This window comes from Poeciliopsis prolifica, unplaced genomic scaffold (genome assembly GCF_027474105.1).
Source record: "Poeciliopsis prolifica strain line A6 unplaced genomic scaffold, Auburn_PproV2 SCAFFOLD023, whole genome shotgun sequence".
In the NCBI taxonomy this organism is placed as follows: Eukaryota; Metazoa; Chordata; class Actinopteri; order Cyprinodontiformes; family Poeciliidae; genus Poeciliopsis; species Poeciliopsis prolifica.
In genome coordinates this window covers 3,559,885-3,576,464 of record NW_026562398.1, presented here as the reverse complement: position 1 = coordinate 3,576,464, position 16,580 = coordinate 3,559,885, and the positions used below count along the sequence as shown (strand labels likewise).

At 39.1% G+C, this 16,580-nt stretch overlaps 1 protein-coding gene across 10 annotated transcripts in view; it reads right to left on the bottom strand.

The window, feature by feature from the left end:
• The window catches only part of LOC129370430 (IQ motif and SEC7 domain-containing protein 1-like), a 116,310-nt gene that overhangs the window by 8,400 nt on the left and 91,330 nt on the right, over window positions 1–16,580 (bottom strand). For 9 of the 10 annotated variants that reach the window (XM_055046418.1, XM_055046427.1, XM_055046425.1 and 6 more), the window contains 11 exons: window positions 10,004–10,283; window positions 7,895–9,171; window positions 7,142–7,303; window positions 5,883–6,005; window positions 5,389–5,555; window positions 3,959–4,098; window positions 2,040–2,069; window positions 1,768–1,893; window positions 1,577–1,676; window positions 1,305–1,466; window positions 856–1,032 (listed from right to left, as the gene is read on the bottom strand). In XM_055046418.1, the coding sequence (XP_054902393.1) occupies window positions 856–1,032; window positions 1,305–1,466; window positions 1,577–1,676; window positions 1,768–1,893; window positions 2,040–2,069; window positions 3,959–4,098; window positions 5,389–5,555; window positions 5,883–6,005; window positions 7,142–7,303; window positions 7,895–9,171; window positions 10,004–10,283 (2,744 nt within the window). Of the gene's footprint in view, window positions 1–855; window positions 1,033–1,304; window positions 1,467–1,576; window positions 1,677–1,767; window positions 1,894–2,039; window positions 2,070–3,958; window positions 4,099–5,388; window positions 5,556–5,882; window positions 6,006–7,141; window positions 7,304–7,894; window positions 9,172–10,003; window positions 10,284–10,652; window positions 11,322–16,580 lie in introns of those variants that run through there. The other variant, XM_055046421.1, reaches the window with a different exon arrangement.

Here is a 16,580-nt window from a genome sequence, read left to right as displayed (position 1 = left end):
CCACATACTAGCTGGGTTTCCTTAATGGATGATGGCAAACTGCAAACAGTTTTCTTGCAACTTACAGTTCTCCCATTGACAGATTGCCCTGGGGATGACCTGTGAGTCTCTGCAGCTCCTCCAGAGTAACGTGAGTCTTCCTTATTAACGTCGCTGTTTCACTAAAACCTCAGATAAATGGCTCAGACTTTCGACTGAACTGGGCACCTCGTGATGTTAAAACGTTGGGATCTTGTTTTACAACTTAATCCAGCTTTAAATTTCTCCACAACTTTTCCCTATCCTGTCTGGTATGTATCTTGGTCTTTGTGATGCTATTTCTTTTCTAATGAACATCTGAGACCTTCACAGAACAGCTGGATTTATGTGAGATTAAATGAACTCCATTTATTAATTACTGCAGGTGACTTCTGAGGATTAGTGGTTTCACTGGATTTTATAAACGATTTATTTGAGTAAAGGCTGCTGAACACAAATGCTGATTTTTTTTTTCTTTATTATTGAAAAACCATGCAAGATTTTTCTTCTGCTTCAACTATGCACAACTTTGTGTTTGTCTATCAGATAGAATTCAAATAAAACATATTGAAAGTTCTGGTTGTAACCTGACAAAATGGGTTAAAGTTCAAAGGTAATGAATACCTTTGCAAGACACTGTAAACCCTGAAAGAGAAACACAACTTCTAGACCAAACCGAGTGAGTTAATGATTTCGGAACGATGGTGCAGTGACAACATTTTGCTATTTTTATCCCCTTAAACTTCTCGGCAGAGAGGAGAATAAGAAAAGCAAACTGCTTTTTCTTTCAGTGTGAAAACCAGCTGGCAGAACACAAGCTCCGTATTTTTGCTCTACCTGCTTCAGAGAGGTCCCGCAGGGAGCTGCTGAGGGCGCTCCTCTTCAGACCCTCGCCCATGGCGTAGCTGTCGTCCAGACTGGCACGGTTCATACCCCCATTGCCGGCTTCCTTCTTCAGGCCGGAGCTTTGAGACATGCTGGGCCTCACCACCCCCTTCTGCTTCTCCAGCTCGGCTGTGAAAACGAACCGTGGAAACACCGGGGTTAAGTGACAAGGACTCGCCCGACATAAAGACATTTCAACATCCTGCTCTTTATTTTAGCATCGCTTCTCCAGAATAATCTGAGCCATGCTGGGAGCTCTTGTAATCTACTTTCTTATAAATTGAAGCAGCTGAATAATGAGGACCATGCCCTGTTTCTGTTTAACTTGGCCAGAAAGAGAGAGAGAGAGAAAGAAATAGAAGGGGGGATGGGAGGGACAAAAAATAAAAAAGTCAGCTCACACTCTATTCTGTATTTCTCCATTTCCTGGACCTCTGCAATTGACTCTCTCAGGTCGTCTGTGAACTTCTTACGGTCCTGGGGGTTGGGTGCATTAAAGTTGATGAGAACTTTGATGTCTGCACCTGGTATTGCTGATGTAAGTCTGATTCCATTTGGGTAATCTGGAAAATGAGGGAGCAATTTACAACTGGTCAGTTTAAGCCTGGAAAGTTTGACTAGCTTACTGACTTTATCAACCTCTGGGATGTGAACTGTCATCTGAAACACTTACACTGGTTTTCAAACAGCATCACTTGCATCCCATACAGAGAGAAGGACTGACGGAAGCTGTATGTAACCGAATTCTTCTTTTTCTGGAAAATCTTTGTTACCTGAAATCACAAACGAGATTGTTTTTATGGACCTGGGATGGAAGATGGAGAAGGAGTAAAGAGGGAGGTGGGAAGAGCAGACGGCTTTTACCACAAGGAGGTCATTGAACAGGAAGATCTCCCGCTGATGCAGGCCCAGCTTCTGAGGCTTGTTGGGGTCTGGCACTTCAAACAGGCGGCAGTAGCACACCAAACGTCTATGGGGCAGCGACAGCACCTATGAGACAAAAAAAAAAGTCCTCACAAATGCTTTAGAGGTTTTTATGGCCTCAGTCTACAGACTAATAGGGAACAGAAGTGTGTTGCAGATACAACAACTTGGATGAGTCACAAATCATTTAATGAGATTAATAGGTTACTCACACATCCCAGTCCATGGTGGAGTGAACCAATCTGTAGAGAGGACAGATTTTGGAATTACTTTTCAGTTAATGGTAAAATAAAATATTTCTTAATGAAGTCAATGGCCATTATAAATAACTTGAAAATCGCGCATCCAATAAAACTGGGGGTGAACCGATAAATATGCCGACTGATAACCTAGCCCCGTATCCCTTAGTTTTGGGAAATCAGCTCATGCATGAGAAAAAGATCTTATTTACCAATCTTATCAGTCTCTGTACAGGCCTAAAAATCCTCCACTGCTTTGTGACCGACAGACCCACCAACCAGGTCATGTCTGCACATGAGCAGTTAACTTTAGTCAGCAACTTTTCAGACAAAGAAAATTGTTGTCAGGTTTTCTAAAGATCACCGATCTAAATAAACCAGCTAAATAAACTAATTTTTGAAAGTCAGTAATTTCTGATGATAAATAACTAGTTAGGTTTCCAAGATTATCACTCAAATGTTCATGTAGGGGGGAAAAAGGTCATGATTGTTATATTTGCAATATATTTGCAACATTTTCTTTGTTGAATTTGAATGACACAAATACATCAACAACACTATAATAATGAATAATATAACCATTGAATTCTTAGTATGACCGATACAGTCAGTAGAATGTGTAATAAGAATGAAAAAGGCACTCATTTCACTCAGGGGTCACATTTGAATAGATTTTATGATTTCCAGTGGTGCAGAAGTAAAATTTGTGTCCTCTCAGCAAAGTGCTGGTCAAACCTTGTCATAAGTGGCATTGATATCATTATAGCTGACAAAACTGCACAAATGCAGCATTTAATTTACTTGACTTACCATTTTGTCAGCAAACCTCCAACAATTAAACACATTTTTATTGAAGTGAGGAACAAAAACCTAAAAGTGCTTCTAAACTTATTTGATTTTTAGTAACATTTTCAGATTATTTTGCTTTCTGACAAGTGACATGGGATACAGTAGCATGAAGGACAACAGTTATTTGGGAGGAATTTGGCCATAATTAAAGGCAGTTTTGCAAAGAAAGCAAATAGAAAAACTAAGAATTACAAAATTAAACATGTTAAAAATATATGATATTCTATTCTGTTTTCAAAGATTTACGTCATAAAAAGATTACGGAATGCACAGAATCCGGATTATGCTGGCGATGAGACTTTAGATCTGACCATTTTGGTGGTGAACTATGGTCATGTATAAATGCAGCTTTGGCCAGACTGAGCCGAAAATAGAACTAGTACTTGTTCAGGCTGAACTTTTAAAACACTGCTGCTATGCAAACCAAACCTCACTAGCAAGGCTTCACAGGTCAGTCACAGTTTTACCCTTTACACATGACAGAAACAACACTGCATGCTGAGCAGTGCAGAACAATGTAGAATAATGGAGCTGTGTTCACTGCTGGAAGAATAAAAGGCTCAAGTACATCCAAATCTGGAAACACTTTCAATTAAATGTAGAAATAACACTGGCCTCAGTGTTTCAACACCGCAGGTAAGTTTCTCTGAAATCTCATAGTTTCTACAGTGCGTCAAGGAGGAGGCAGGTAACCATTTGTTTTAATCAGTACTGCTGCACTGGGCAGCACATCTCAAGGGCTTTGGGTGTGTTAAAAATCACCAGCATGAAGGTCTATACTCAGACATGTCAGGAATTTCACAAGTGTAGCCAAAGGCATGTGTGCCATTTCTAAACTTAAATTCCTCACATTTCCTAAACTTTGTCATTAAAGAACTAGAACTGCAGGGAAAATTCTGATTTGACTTATAAAAGATAATTTTAGACTCTTGAGAGTAACTAGGTAAGAGATCAATTTCTTCAATTTCATCCAAAATCAAAGAGCTTGATGATGATGTAAACATCTCTATGACTGTAATAGTAAAACAAGTGTCATTACTCACTGGTTTCTTTCCCACTATGAGTTTCTCCACCTTCTGCACTTGTGACACATGGTCTTCATTAGTCTTAAGCTCTCGCTTGCGAATCCTCTCATAGATGCCGACCAAAGTTTCTCTAGGTATGTCCTCCCCATCATCCACACCTGGAGAAGACAAAAGACTTGATTTACTGCGTCAAGCACATTAAAAAGGATTTATATTATACATTTGTTAACTAATATTCTGGATGAGAGTATGGGAGACTGCCTTAATGTTCTTCCAGAAATAAAGCGTCTAGAAAAAAAAACAAAAAAAGAAAAAAAAAACACTCCTCCATATCTATTGGCATTTTGTGGTAAACTATGCAGAATGATTTAAAATAAATTCATTAAAAATAAACTTAAATACTGAAAATGAACCCAGCCTTTATTTTTGATTTCAGGTATTAAGTCTGGAGAAAATCTTACTTTAAGCCATAATTATTAATGACACCACATCAGCAAAGAACGTAGTTTTTAATTTACACTTAACACTTGAGAGTTCAGCCCTGATTTTGGGACTTCTTATTAGTTATTGATGACTTTGCGTTTTCAAGAAGGTAGAAATATGCAGTGACAGTAATTTCACTGACTGCTAGACTGGGTAAGGACATTTATTTACTGTGTTAACGTGGAAAGTCAAAATAATAAGAAGAAAGATAACAAAAATTTGCACATGGTTATGATCTATACCTAACAGTAACATCTTAGGATCATTAAGTGTCCAGCCTGATGCAAACCAGTTGCCCGGTAGGTAAAACTGGAAAAACCCTTTATTTTCTACAGTTATAAACACAAAAAAGTACTTTAAGATTTTAACTGGAATGAAAGCTTGTAAAATGCCTGTTGCATATTTTACCAAGAAACGAAGACAGCCCAGAACCTATAAGCGTAATTTAACACGCCAGTAATGACGGCCATTTCCTAAAACCAGCGGAAGCCATGCTAAAGACGAGAGTCACAAAGCAATATAAGAACCAGATGTACCAGCACATTCATATAGGTTTAATGTTTGATTTTTTCTTAACTCTGACCCTTTTTAGTATTTTCATCATAGACAGATATTGCAAGAACTGCAGTTATTGCCGCAAGACAGCAATGACTCAAGCGTTGCACCAGTGAATGCATATCTCCATCTGTACAGGAAACTGGTGGAGCAACTCTCTCTCTGAACTGATCTACGATTTGCTAAAGTCTGCATTCAATGAGGGGAGGGGCAACTTGACTTCATTTTCCCAGAATTATTTTGTGCTTTTTAAAAGCGCAATATAATTTTGTTTTTTTTATCCGTACGACTTGCTGTGTCAGAGTACTTTAAGTTTCATTTAAGAACAGGACAGGAAAACCAAACTTTGTACCCTCATTACAAGGAACACACTTTTTTATACATCAATAAACTTTTTTTTACTTTGCTACCTCTTAAATTCTTGATGAAGTCTTCCAGTTTCATTTTCCTCTCTGGCTTGACATTTGGGCTGTACATGTCAGTGTTGAGAAGAATGATGGCAAAGGCCAGGATGAAGATGGTGTCAGGGTTCCTAAACTGTCGCACCACCGTGGGGTTACAGATGCAGTACCGCTGGCTGAACATGTGAAAGCACATCAGTTTACAACAAAGAACACGTACAATACAGATCAATTTCATTGTGAGGAAATACTGTCAATGCTGTTCTACAAAAGCAGAAGTAATGATAAAAAAGGTCCTTTTTTGTCCACAAAACAACTATACAAACAATAGAAGAGTAACTGTCAAATTGCAAGATTTAATGAGATGTTAATATAAAAATGACTGTTTTTACTCTGTTCTACTTTTATTGGTTTCAGAGTAACTGTGAAACTGTTTTTACTGTGAGATTTACTGATGATTTGTTTTATATTTTTACGAGTGAAGTTGTAGCTCGCCGTCTGACCTGAACGCTTCAATGAGCCGCTCCACCTTCTGAGCTTCCCCTTGGACACGGATGTGGTTTTGAAACTTCCTAAGAGCCTCATCCAGCTCCATGCTCTGGAAGTCCATTTCATCTACCACACAGCTGGTACAAGAGGAGAGACAATGGATTTCCAAAAGTAAAGTTAATAAACACAGAATATAACTGTTTTCACAAAATAGAAACAGAATTTAAGAGTATTAAATTATATTTACAAATTAAATATTGCACTCTAAAGTCATAAAACCTACAAATTCTTAACAGTAATAGTACTAATTAAAGCTACAGTGGGTTTTTATTTTAAAACACTGACACATAAAGACTCTTTTGAGACAGAACCCTATAGTCACATGGCTTTAAAGAAAGTGAAGTTTTGCTATAGAGTTTATTTATAGATAGTACGATGATCTGGAGAATCCTGTACGGATCACTCATTGAAAAGAGTGTTTTTTTTATATTTTATTTTTTTATAAAGAAGCACTTGTCCAAGGAATAGGTTACAATTCCTTGGACCAATACAAAACAGAGGGTTGAAGATCCCTCTTCATCAAAGTGTGTGCTTCAGCTGTTTCTGACAAAAATAGCAGGAAGTTAACATCCAGACTCGCATCAGTAACTCCATTAAAGTAGTGTAGCATAAAACTGATATATAACACAAATTTGTAATGCAGAGAAAAGAGAAACGTTCACAACCACTGTTTGGCTCTCAAATATAACATTTCTGGTGACGCCAGAGTTGGAGAAAAAAGAACGTGTCAGAGTCACATCTGGTCAAATCTATAGTAGAAATTGCAAAGTCCGCCAGATGTTTTAATTAGTTTTTGTCGCAGTCAACCATTTGCCATTAATTGCTGGCAGACTGGAATTGCCACAGAACACTTTTATATCTCTGGGTCCATTGCTGGTATGTTAGGTCTCCAAGACACTGCTTTGAGAAAACATTCTTCTTTCTCACTGAATAAATAGCTCAGGGTAAATTTAACACCATGACCCATGGCTACTGTTGGCCCCATTCTTGACATTCAGATATGACAATATCTGAATGCTTGATATCCTTGGGTTTTCACAAGCTGCAATCCTGAGATGCAATTTGTTTCATTGTAAATAAATAAATGCTAACATTTATTGGAAAGTTCACTTGTTAGCTTAAAAGAATGACCACTATGACAACATAAATTTGAATAAAGGTTTTCTGTTATTTAAATTAGGGAGAGAATTGAATAAAAACAAATCAGACTTACTCCAGGACATCTCTGTTGAACTGTTTTTGTCGATTACCCAAAAATTCTCCAATCATCTGCCTGCTGAGCCCCTTCCTTTGAAGTAGGAAGTGGGCAACACCGACCGGCGTGTCAGGAATGAACCCCCGCTCGGTCAAGTACTGGATGCCCTTCTCGGGTTTCCTGAAATTTCAACATGCAGCATCATGTTAGAATTTTAATCACAATTTTAATACTTAATGCCAGAACTGGAGAGAATGATCTGTTAACTGCTTGAGCTTCTGAAAATTCCTATTGAAGACATCTTCAGGCAAGCTGGTTGATAATTTTCATTCAAGCATTAGATGACTGAGACGGGCAAAATTATACATTTAATTTTAATTGTTCTTTGAGTCCTCATTATCATTTGGATAATGGAGAAATATTCGCAAGGTTTTAAAACTATAAAATAATCTGTTAGAAACCTCTAATCGGCAATATCTCTGTAATTTAATAGTCAGCTAGGTTTAGCTTCTAACAACAATCTGTCACATTCATCCCCCTCTGCAAAACAAAACTAAATCTCTATTACACAACAAACACAAAGTGACCTTTTTTTTTTCTTTTAAAAAGCAGCTTTAAGACTGACTTTGTACTTGATATAGACACAACTGGATGCAATTTATAGAGCAAGAGAGGGCACAGCTTCTCCGATGGCTTTGCAATCACTCAGTCTATTTTCTTGGTACTAACAAGAGAAGTCAAGCAGCTGCTCCATCACAGCTGAGTACATACTTGTTGAAAAGATTGAGACCGATGCGGTAGTGTCTCTTGCGGATCACATCATTGCTGAAGATTGGCGAGTCCCAGCTGTTTCGAGTCTCTTTGTGGTACGTCTGCTTACTTAGCGTCTGCTCTCGAAGGCTGTCCCTCGATGAGGACTCGGAGCTGCAGTTTATAGTGTCGTTTGAGTTCGATGTGCTATTGATGCTGTCGTTGTCCCCATCTGAGAAGTCGGATTCAGACTTGCTTTGCCGGTTTGCTGAGCCATTGATTGCCAGGTGGCTTTCTAGCTGCCGGTGGCGATGGCGCAGAGGCGCGTCGTCGTCACGGGAGGGCGCTCGTGGCGGGGGTCCGTGGGATATGTGTTTGGGGCTTGCCTGGGAGGACGTCACGATGTGGCCGTGAGGTTCGTATACAGGCGGTCGTTTGACAGAGCTGCGGTCAGAGCGATCGCTGAGCTCAGCTGAACTGTCACTTGGAGGTTCTATAGTCAGAAGAGGGAGGTGGTCCACTCTAAGACGCTGTTCTTGGCACTCTAGAGAAGGAGTGCTGCGGCAGCTAGTGTCTGTGTCACGACCCTCATCCTTAGAGTCAATAGGCCAGTACTCCTGGGAGGAGTTTACTGACTGCAGCCGTAAGTCTGATTCTGTACTGGACGGCTGGTCTCCTGACCTCAGAGCAGCAGAATGGGGCATGTCATCCTCATCGATGAACAAAGTAACGTCACTATACGATGCAACAGTTTCATCTCGCATCCGACCAGCTGGCCTGCGGTGGGACTTCATCTGATAGGGCACTTCTCCTTGCACTTTGGAGCAGCCCATAGCCTCAGGGTCAGGCCCCTCATCCCCCTGAAGACTACGACAGTTCAGCGCATCATCTATGGACTCTGCCAGAGATTTAACCTGCCTGGAGAAGGCATCCTCCAGCTCTGTAATGGCATCGGTCAGGTCGGCCTGCGGCGGCGGATGTGACGTCATGTTTGCTGGCTGGTGGACTTCCACATCCCCACGTTCAGACTGCACCATGGACAGCGGGGTGCCATCCTCTGTCATGGACACCTGCCTCCCTTCAAAGTATGAGCTGTGCACTTTCTCAGGGCCCTCAAATGAAAGCTGCATCCTCATGTTAGAAAGAACGATGCGTCTGGACATACGGTTCTCTGACATAGAGCTCCTGAGACGTTCAAAGTTCTTGTTCATCTGATACTGCCTGAAGGCCGTCTGAATGGTGCGAGCTGCATGCCGAGTTATGAACCTTCCACCATATTTTCGCTCCAGCATTTCCACCTAAGCAAAGGAAGAAGAAAATTAACTGTAAACCTGCACTACCACCAGAGCACTACAGTAGTTGAGCACATAGGTTTGAATTTATCTTGGGTTTCCTCTGCTCTCAATGTTTGGAAATTAAAATAAATGACTAATGTCTATTAATATATTCACCTCAGATGATAATTATTAATATTAGAATCAAATGCCCCACAGAAAATTGTAAACCACACATTTTGTGGCTATGAAACAGCCTCTGACAGAGTTCTGTTTTGATATTTAACCACTGTTATCAGAAATGGTACAGAGGTCATTTAAACTGGTTGGTTTTTCTGGAGGGGATCTGGCTTTTAAGCTGTACATTTTCAGTAAGGTAGAAGTTGGGGCTTCGTAGAACCAGAAGTTTTATTTTCCATTCCATCTCGATGTTCCTTCTATTGGAACATTCATTTACAAACAAATGACAAATATCCTAACACAAACTTTTACTCTGCCAATGAACTGGAAACCTTGAGAACACTAATGTAACCACATGTAGTAAATAAAGAGTGGGTGACAACCAAGAAATACACCTGTGCTCCAAAATGATCTCATGGTGAAGAGTTGTAATAGCTGTAAAGCATGGTAGAGGCACCATTTTGTTGATGAGCTAGTTTGGTACCAGACGTACTGGTGTATTTTAAATGGTGGATGGAATAAAAGAAAAGGAGACTGTACCTCAATCCTCTGAACTCAAAACACTTAAAACAAAAACTGGTTTTCTGATAAATTTCAAAATTCTAGATTGTTTTTACAATTTTAAAAAATGTAAACTTGACAAGAAGAAACCTGTCCAGATAACTTCTAGGTATACCTGTTTATCCTGAAGGTCAGCAGAGAGCTCATAGCTCTCAGAGAGAGAACGAGACCGCTTGATGGCCTCCTCCTCGGCCTGCTTGCGGAGGATGGATTGCGAGTGCTGAAGTTTGGGTCGACGGGGCCTCTGCGGCCCGGGTTGGACCCCGTGGCTGTAAAGCGGCCCGTCGAATCGGTCGGGGCTGATGGCTGACCCGTGAGTTACGGGACCCTGGCCATAGTTGGCTCTGCCGTCCAAGGAAGGACCGCTCTCACTTGGCCGTCCATCTCCTTCCACACTGAAATCAGAGCAAAGGGATAGAGAGCGATTTTAAAAGCAGCGACAGAGATACTTTAAAGTTTGGGTCTGAATATATTGAGATTATATTTTGATAGTAGACAGTAGGTTGATGCTGGGGATTTATAAGCTTTTCAAATGAGGTACTGAAACCAGCAGATGTATTTTAAAAAGCTGAACAAGAGAAAATGCTTTTTCTAACATCTTTTTTGTCTCAAGTACAATAAAATGAGGCACTTTCATTAAGTTCAAAGAAGTTAGAACACATTACTTACAATAACCTTAGAAATTCAGAAAACACCAGTGCCATATAAACAGTCTCAAACAGTCAGACATCTATTATTTTTCACAAACTCCTCTCTTTACTTACACACTCTTGTGCTCTGAAGCCCTACGAGGCGATGGCTTACTGCGAAAAGATCGTCTGTTTTCAAAAAAATGCCAACTCTTCCTCCATATCTTGTCCACCATTCTTTCAGTCAAGTTAAGTCCAGAGTACACAGGCTCCTCCAGGAAACCAAAGTTTATGCCAAGTTAAGGGCCAATCAGTGACCAGTGGGGAATTACATCATGTGTGCAGGCGTGACGACACACTGTTCCACTTCATGATACAAAGTCCAGTTTAGAGCAGAAGCACAGAGCAAATACAGCTTCCAGTAAATCCTTAAGCGACTTGAAATGTCGCTGAATGTGTTGCCGATCTGCTCAATCGGTCACACCATACCAACATTCCTTCTCCGCCACAGAATGGTGTGCCCACGGTTCACTCACAGGCGAATGTGTTTGAACTGTGACTTGACACACCCATACAGTGTACACAATCCACTTCCTTCATTAGAGGGGCCTGAAATCAACATTCAGCAATGGCAGCAGCCTATCAAACAAGAGAAAGCTGCACTGAGTGAAAAAAGGGGAACTGAATGACTTCAGACACCAGATGCATGCAGTTTTGCAGTTCAACTTAGTATGGATTAATTGATTTGAAATGCATGCCAGTGAAATGACAACAACTAAAAGCACTATTGAATCTTTCTGAAATTTTAAACAAAAATAAATTTGATTCGATGCACTTTTAGCTGACCCAAATTTTTCTTGCTTTGGGAAGTGTATTTCTAACACAAACAATATGTTAGATTTTTTTTCTGCAGTTATGCTGCTTTTATGGCTGGCTAAAATACTGCAAATGCAAGTAATACGATGCATATATTTGATCATAAACCAACGTTTATGATAGTCTGTTTTTAAAAAATGCATTTATGTAATTTATTTAGCAACATGTCCTTATTCACAATCCTACAAATTCTAAAACACAACAAGAACAATTCCTTCAGAAAAGACCCTGAGGAAAATAGAAATAAAAAAAATCCACTATTGTAATATAGCTTTTTAATTCAGACAAATCCATCAAGTCTGCATACAATTTAATTTAAACCTATATGATTGGTTTGAATATTTGATTCATTTCAGAAAAATCAATCAAGTTATTGGTCCAATACTGATATGTTAAAAAATTACCAACATCGACCGATGAATTGGTTCGTCATTTGAAGGGATTGAAATGACGTGTTCCGAACTCGCACTATTCAGTTAACTAACTGAAAGTAACTGTTAACAGTTTCTTTTCAGGGCAGCACGAAGACAATGTTTAATTGAGATTAAGAATACAATAGCAGGGAAAAAAGAGCCACGCTTTTATACTGCTGCAGAAACACCAGAGCGACCACAAGTCACTGAAAATCCAACCTCATTGCATAATCACCACTGGGACAAATCTCTCCAGCCATCTGTCATGGCACTCCAAAGCTGCTATTCTGTGAGTTACAAGTGACACCTTGCCTTCTGTCACAGAGCCAGAATATGGCTGAGAGGTGTCACTGATTTCCTACAGCAATCAACAGAGGTTTAATTAGACATGTGGTTAAATGAAGGTTGTAAATGCTCTAATGCTTTTCTTTATTTTGCAAGCAACAATGACCACTGTTTGGTGGAAAGTTTGCCTCTCAGATGCTCAGTATAAATGAGAAGTTTTTCAAATAAATCTAACAAAACCTGAGATAGGGCTTTGACTTTTAGACTTAAGATTTTAGACTTACATCCTACTTAAGTCACAAAATCAGACTTTCAGACTTGACCTACACTCTAAAGACCTGTTGTTTAGGACACAAGTTTCATAAACAAGCTAATCTCATGTGAAAGTAAGAGTGAGCCATTTGAGCAAATGATTGTTTTCCCCACTTAATTACCATAGTAATATTCTGAAAACAGATAAATATGATGAATGTAAATTAGGCTTAAGGATGATAATTTGAATTCGTAACCAACAGCACTTCTTTTTTTAGGCATGCAAATCAGAAGCCATCTGACTGTGAAAATAAATTTCAGTAATTATATACATTAAGCTTACCTTGGACAAAAATGACTTCTGAACATCTGAAATCTCTTTTCTTTACACCCCAGGTCGTCACTGCAAACTTCAATTTACTTTATTACTATGTGTGAGATTGTTCAGCAAATGCTAACTAGACTCTGCTAAACTAAGACAGGTAAACTGTACCTCTGCAAAATTACTAAACCTCATGCTTAGGCAGAATTTAAAAAACATGACAAAGTTTTGAGTTTAAGCCCTTAACTGTCACCCTCAAAACACTTACACAGAAGTCAATAGATCCATGAGGACACTTGTATCATCTTGACAGTTAAGGGGTCAATCACAAAAAAGACACAAACTGTATGGATGCGTCACTGGGTGTGTTGTCTCACTCCCTTGACACTAAGAAAATCAACAGCTCTGACTCAAAACTTTAACTGCAAAGCTGGCTTTGCCTTTCCCCAATGAGGCTCATGGGCCAGAACATTTTTTCACTTAAGTGCCTTTCTTCTGCTTCTCATTTAACCATCCAAATATCCAGACCGGTATGGGATTGTGGGTACGTGGAGAAGTAAGAAAGTATGAGTAAGTGCGGCTGCGCTTTTTGCTCTGAGGTCACTGAATACTTGACTGAGTGAGGTCAGCTGCTCCTGATGGAGAAAACGGAGGGAGAAGGTGGAGAACAGAAAATAGAGGAGTTTATATTTTAAGCTGCAATGGACGTTGGAGAGAAAAAAGGGAGAGGCTGAAAAAGGGCAGGGGATCCATGAGAAGCAAAGAGTAAATGTTATGATTTATATTAACATGATGTAATATATATATATAAAGCACTCTGAAATAATAAGAAAACACTGTTAAGACATGAACAAGAATCATGACTGTATTAACTGTCCCTCCTTTAGGGTCTCTAACCAGCTGGAGTCCCTCTTGCTTATGATGTAGGGAAGCACAGCAACACGGCTGGCAGTGATTTTCAGATTAAACGATTTGGAGGAGTGGGATCGGGAACCGGGTGAGGAGGGACTGGACAATAACCCTTTTCCCCTCTAAACATCCTGAGTGAGCAGACCTAGGCCCTTGCCCAGGCCTCAACCCATTTCATCAGTAGGACCTGGGGGAGAACATTCCTACATCCCGGAAAAGAAGAGTCACATCAACAGGAGTTCTGAGAAAAGAAGAAAGCTAATGAGGTTCAGGCAGAGTGAGCTACAGCTTGGAACTAATTTAGTCCCCAAACAAGGTCACAAAAACAGCTACAAACTGTCAGCTCTCGGAAACACTTAGGAAATGTCTGCACAACAGTAGCCCCATCCCTTTGCAAGCCTTCCTGTAATAAAGACACAGATATTAATACGAGATCTGATTCCTTCCCCCCCCTGAAAACAGAGCTGTTAAATTACAAAATGGGTGTTAAATGTTTTTAATTTTAACCAAACAGCTCAACTTTTTTTTTCAGAAAGTGAAGAAATGCAATATATGCTCAGAGGAAATGTTGCAAAAAAGCATGACACTCACACAAACCACAAAAGTGACTGTTTATACCAAAAACTCACTGAAAACACGAATGCAAATCATTCTACCAAGTAGCTGACTAAATAGTTAAATGACCAGTTAATTTGGCTTATTTTACATATTTGCTTTCAAAAGATACTGTTATTATTGAAACAACTTTCTAAATACATTCAAGTCCAACAAAAGAGAGCTTCACAGAAGATATAAATGAAAAGCAATAATCAGGAGAGTGTAATAGCTTTTTTCATATTCAGTAAAGGCATTCCAACTATGAATGTGCATCATTTTTTGGTTTATACATCTATCAACAAATAATATTTCCATTGTTTTCAACAATTAAAATAATAAATGTTAGGCATATGTTTGACACAAATATATTCATTCCTTCTTTTCTGCTGGATTACAACATACCATACCTATTAGGAACCTGCTGCATATTTTTTTCTTTTATGTATAGGAATCGTCAGGGGAAAAAAAACTGTCAAAATCTACATGAATAGATCAGATCTTAAAGACAAAAAAAAAAAGAATTGAAATTCATTGCACCAAAATGTATGAAAAATAAGTGAGATGTAGTATTGGGGAAAAACTTCAGACATGACTCAGAATGATTATAAACGTAACACTTGTTTTGCCCTCATTTTGCACGAGCTGAACTGAAAGATTTCAGACTTTTTCCGCACACAAATCTATGTTGACATTGTCTGGATCTGGGTTAGTGAGCACTTCTCCCTTGCTGAGATAATTCATCCACCTCACAGGTGTGTCATATCAAAATGCTGATTAGACAGCATGGTTATTATACACAGGTGTGCGTGTTCAATAAAAGGCCTCTCTAAAATGTGCAGTCTAATCACGCAAAGATTGTTGAGAGCACAGCTTTCTTCAAATTTACACTTCAGCATCGTTACCTAAAAGGGTAGAGTATTCAAACTTTTAAAAGCACAATACTTTGAGGAACATTTTTCTAGAGTTTATTTTATTTTCCACTTAATTGTAAATAAATAGAAAAAAAACAAACAGCTGGCTGACATTGGTTCGACTGGTTTTTTTTTTAACGGTTTTTGGACTCTGCTGCACACCGTACAACTCTGACAACACAGGTTTTTGGAAACCCACATCTTTCTCGTGCTGCTAAATAAAGCAATGAGACTGGTCATCATTGTTCTGTGCATTTTCACCAGCTCATATTCTTGCATTGCTTTGGTAAGTGGTGCTTTAGATTGTACCTTCCATTTTCTTTTTCTCATTGAGCAGTAATAAAAAAGAAAGGGATTTGTCCTCTCCTGAATGAGAGAGGTGATGGCCAGTAGCTTACTATATTCCATTTGCTTGAGCACCATCATCAGCTATGAAGAAACAAACCTCATCTCCGCACCACTAATGTACATCCATAAGTACAACCCCCTTTAACCCTGTATTTTAAAGATGCCAGTTTTTATGAGAGCATATAAACACAAGCAGTTAGGTGACCCTTTCAATAAAAATCAAGCAGCACCTCCACATTACACTGCTTACCACACATGCAGTGATGTGCTCGAAGCTGCATCAAAGCAGATGTTTTCACCCTTGTCAAAGTGACTCAGAAAGCTCATAAATACAGATGCACCCAGCAGATCTCACGGCACACAGATGGAGAAGTGAGAAGACTTTTCAGGTAGAAGCTCAAGAGACGTCATGGTAGCATATGAATCAAGTCCAGCGTTTAAAAGGTGAAGCTGCTAATAAACACAGCAGCAACCCGACTGTCTCAGCTCCAATAAGTGGACTAATGAATTATCCTGCAGCTGCTATAAAACACACACAGAGGAACAAGTTAAAAATTTTACAGTTTGACCTGGCTGTGTACTGGAATCAGCACTGGCCAGCTGACTGACAGTATTGCTCCTGAGAGTATTCTTCAGACTGTAAATAGTCAACCGGAGTCTCATTACAACTCGTGATTGATGACTACTGTCAGCTCTGTAATTCATTTTGAGGGGTTTTACAGTATTTCTATGGATCAAAAATGGCTTTTTTTGGTAGCTATTTGTACAGGAAAGTAGTAACTAAATCTCCTAAGGGGCACAACTGGCTCTGTTTTTAGGTAAAAAAAGACCACAGATTGTAAAAAAAAGAAAAAGCAAAGGAAGGTGTATTAGTCATCTAAATGTCACTCATTGTTTTGTGTACGCATGTTGTGAAGTCTCGAGTTCAGCTCAAGGCTATATGAAACTAGGTCTTCCCAGTTAAAATGAAAAGAGTAATGAAATAAATCTACAGGTTAATATATTCTGGCTACAATAACAACTTTGGCACAAATTAAAATCAAGCTAAACTTTTCTTTGATAAATTTATGTTTCACAAGTGTGAAATATAGACAAGACTTCTATTAATTAATCAATACATGTACTGTTTATATATTTTATAATAATCACT